Here is a 3,733-nt window from a genome sequence, read left to right on the forward strand (position 1 = left end):
GTCTCTTGTCCCATGAGCGTACAGTTCCCTATGAAGCCTGCCTCACACAGCTTTTCTTCTTTCACCAGTTGGTTGGTGTGGACTGCTTCCTGTTGACAGCCATGGCTTATGACCGATTCCTGGCCATCTGCCGGCCCCTCACCTACAGCACCCGCATGAGCCGAACGGTCCAGAGGATTTTGGTGGTTGCATCCTGGGCTTGTGCCTTCACCAATGCACTGACGCACACTGTAGGCATATCCACGCTCAACTTCTGTGGTCCCAATGTGATCAATCACTTCTACTGTGACCTCCCCCAGCTCTTCCAGCTTTCCTGCTCCAGCACCCAACTCAATGAGCTGGTGCTCTTTGCTGTTGGTTTCATAATGGCAGGTACCCCTATGTTTCTCATTGTCACCTCCTATATCCATGTGGCAGCTGCAGTTCTACGAATCCGCTCAGTGAAGGGCAGGAAGAAAGCCTTCTCCACATGTGGCTCCCATCTCACTGTGGTTACCATATTCTACGGTTCAGGTATCTTTAACTACATGCGACTAGATTCAGCCAAGCTTTCAGATAAGGATAAAGCTGTTGGGATTTTTAACACCGTCATTAACCCCATGCTGAATCCAATCATCTATAGCCTCAGAAACCCTGATGTGCAGGGTGCCCTTTGGCGTGTGCTCACCGGGAGGCAGTCACTGGCTTGATAAGATCTTGAGTGTCGCTTCCTCCTTTTTCATTTTAGACTAAAGGGAAAATCCTAATGGTCCAGAACTGCTTCTATCTCCCTGAGCTAGGATTCTTTTTTTTTAGGGGATAATACTTATTGTTTCCCAAAGAATTCTTGACCAATTATAGGTAATGGGTGTATAAGTTAATGCTCAGTCAGTCCCCTTGACAAATTACAACTTCAGTCACTGTGTGCTCCCTTTTCTGGGTAGAAGTGAAACCAAGGAAGCCCTGAATGCTTACAGGTTTATGTCCCACAGGGAATGACTCTTTGATTGGATATAGCCTGGATTCCCCAAAATATCTCAGCAAACCTTCCACCCCCCAATACTCACCCCAGGGGGTCATCTGATTCCTTCAAGTTCAGGTATGGTTAGTCTGTTTATAAAACGTAGGCCTAGAGATGAGAGTTATTTTATTTCTCGCATCAGGCTTCTACAAGGCTAAAAAAGCTGCTCATCTGTTCCCTATCACACAAAGATACCAGAGGATATAGAGGGGACACATGGGGAGCTCTATGGCCATGTGTTCTCTAGTAACTCTGAAAAGCATGATCCCTGTGTGAAAAATTCTAAAACTTTATTAACACGCATGATAAATATTATAATACAAAAATAAAATATCCTCATTTATCCCTCCTCATGTTTCAAACCTTTTGAAAAGATAAGCATTCACAATTGAAATATTATTTCAACACTAAAAAGTCAGAATACTCAATGTAAAATTCCCCTCTAACTTCTTACACAGTCCCCAAACCTCCTAGTTAAGACAATCCATATCTGTAAATACAAGTCTGTTGTATTTGGTAATGCCTCACCCTAAATTTCTCTTATCAGTAAGAAAATATGTCTCTAACCTAGAAGAAGGTCTCACCTTGATTGCTGCTCACCAACCTTTAGTACAGTATCATGTAGATTAATTTTCCTTCTAGCATCTTTTTAGGGCTAGTTGCCCATTCCTGGCATCTCTACTGTGCCACTGATGTTTCCCAATTAATTTCCCTAAAACTTTTTGATCAGACAAGTAGAGTTAACAGGTGCAAGCTAGTGAGCTGGCAGAATGGGATAGGCAAAGAGTTAACAGGAGTGAGCTTGTAGGTTAACAGGAATGAGATTAAACATTAACCACTTGGCTCTGACTCCCCTGGCTAGCACTGCACCTGCAGGCTGACAAGCACCTTACATCCATCATAGATGAGAACTAAACAGTTCCCAATCACAAAAGCAACCCCCTGCAAGCTGACATCCATCATAGATGGGAAGAGGGCAGTTCCCAGGAGAAGACAATTGTAACGGCAGCCTCCTGTCCCCTCCATCCCCACCCCGCAAATTGACGAGCACCCTACATTCTGCTTAGAAAAATATAAAACCCCAGCACTCCTCATCCGTGCAGCTGTTCCCCATAGGACTCTGCCCTGGGTAAACTTTTGCCTCTCTCTCTCTGTCTCCCTCTCCCCCACCCCCTCCCTCTCTCTCTTTCTCTTTTTCAATAAATCTTTTCTCTGGATACTCTTATAGAGTCTCGTAAATTCTTTTCACATTCTGCAAATGACCAGGAATTAATTATATGCCAAGATGCTTCCCTTTGGCCTGCACCTGTGGCTTGGCTTCTCCATGATACTTTATGGGGGTGAAGGAGTTGGGAGGATGGGACAAGATGGAGGTGAAGGGAGAGGGCATGATACAGGAAAGCAAAACAAGGGGAAGTTTGTAGAAAAAATGAAGATGAGAAATAGGGAGAAATAGGATAGAATTTCAAGCAAAAGGGGTTGAGTAGAAAGGATAAGAGAAGACTGAATGAGGTAGGGATAGAGTGAAAAGTGAGAAAGAATGGAGGAATTGGATAAGATTCCTTGAAACTGGTAAAAGACCAGAGGAAGGAATTGGGGTAATAAAATGTGGGCTTCCTATTCTGTACTGCCCAGCAACAACCACTTCTGGCAATTCTAACATCATCACTGTAGTCTATTGCCTCTACAAAAAATAAAGTAATATTTTAAGTTTTTATAAAAGTGCTAAAAAGTGTACAGGGGACTCATTTTCTGCTTCTCTAAATAGAAGGTGCTTTTAGAATATCAGGGAGAAAGTTTGTAATACTCTATATATACCAACAACAAAAGATGAACACAAGTCACATTTGACTTCTGCAATTACAAAAGGTGCTCAAAGTGGCTACTANCAAACCGGGGCCCTCTGGCGTCCCAAGCCAGTTCTTAACCATCACGCCACTCGGCCGGTCCTATATGTAATGTTTTAATATTTATATTTTATTCTTTAAACAATTTTATTTTATTTTGGGGGGGAGTATCTTTTATTTTTATTGTGTTTTTATTTTTTTAATTTTTCAATTATCATTGACATTCAATATTATTTTATATTAGTTTCATGTGTACAGTATAGTGGTTAGACATTTATATAATTTATAAAGTGATTCTCCTGATAAGTCTAGCACCCACCTGGCACTATACATAGTTATTACAATCTTATTGACTGTATTCCCTCTGCTGTACTTTTACATCCCCATTACTATTTTGTAACTACCAATCTGTATGTCTTAACCCCTACTCCTTTTTCACCTATTCCCCAAACCCTTCCATCTGGTAACCATCAGTTTGTTCTCTGTACCTATGAGTCTGTTTCCGTTTTGTTTCTTTTGTAACCACATCTTCCTTCTAAAAGTTCAAAAAAACTAATTCCACCTAAAGATGAGCAACAGGAAAAGATTGAGTATACTAGAAAGAGTGTGAAAAAGTGTGCACTCATAAATTTTAGGGGAAATTTTTATTGGGGCGAGCTTATTAGAGAACAATTTTAAGCACCTATAAATTAAAATTTTCATTTTTTTGAGATAATTCCACTTTTTTTAACATACAATATTATATTAGTTTAAGGTATACAGCATAGTTATTCAACATTTATATACCTAAGGAAGTGATCACCATGATAAGTGCAGCAACCATCTGACACCATACCATGCTATCATAATATTATTGACTATATTCTCTATGGTGTACATTATATCC

The 3,733-nt window shown here is 40.6% G+C and overlaps 1 protein-coding gene across 1 annotated transcript in view; it reads left to right on the forward strand.

Annotated features, from left to right (window-relative positions):
- The window catches only part of LOC109378276 (olfactory receptor 3A1-like), an 8,584-nt gene extending 7,895 nt beyond the window's left edge, over window positions 1-689 (forward strand). Inside the window, exon 3 of the mRNA XM_019634715.1 lies at window positions 1-689. Coding sequence (XP_019490260.1) covers window positions 1-689 — 689 coding nt within the window.
- The last annotated feature ends 3,044 nt before the right edge of the window (window positions 690-3,733 follow it).

The sequence above is a fragment of the Hipposideros armiger genome, unplaced genomic scaffold (genome assembly GCF_001890085.2).
Source record: "Hipposideros armiger isolate ML-2016 unplaced genomic scaffold, ASM189008v1 scaffold_1848, whole genome shotgun sequence".
Taxonomy (NCBI): Eukaryota; Metazoa; Chordata; class Mammalia; order Chiroptera; family Hipposideridae; genus Hipposideros; species Hipposideros armiger.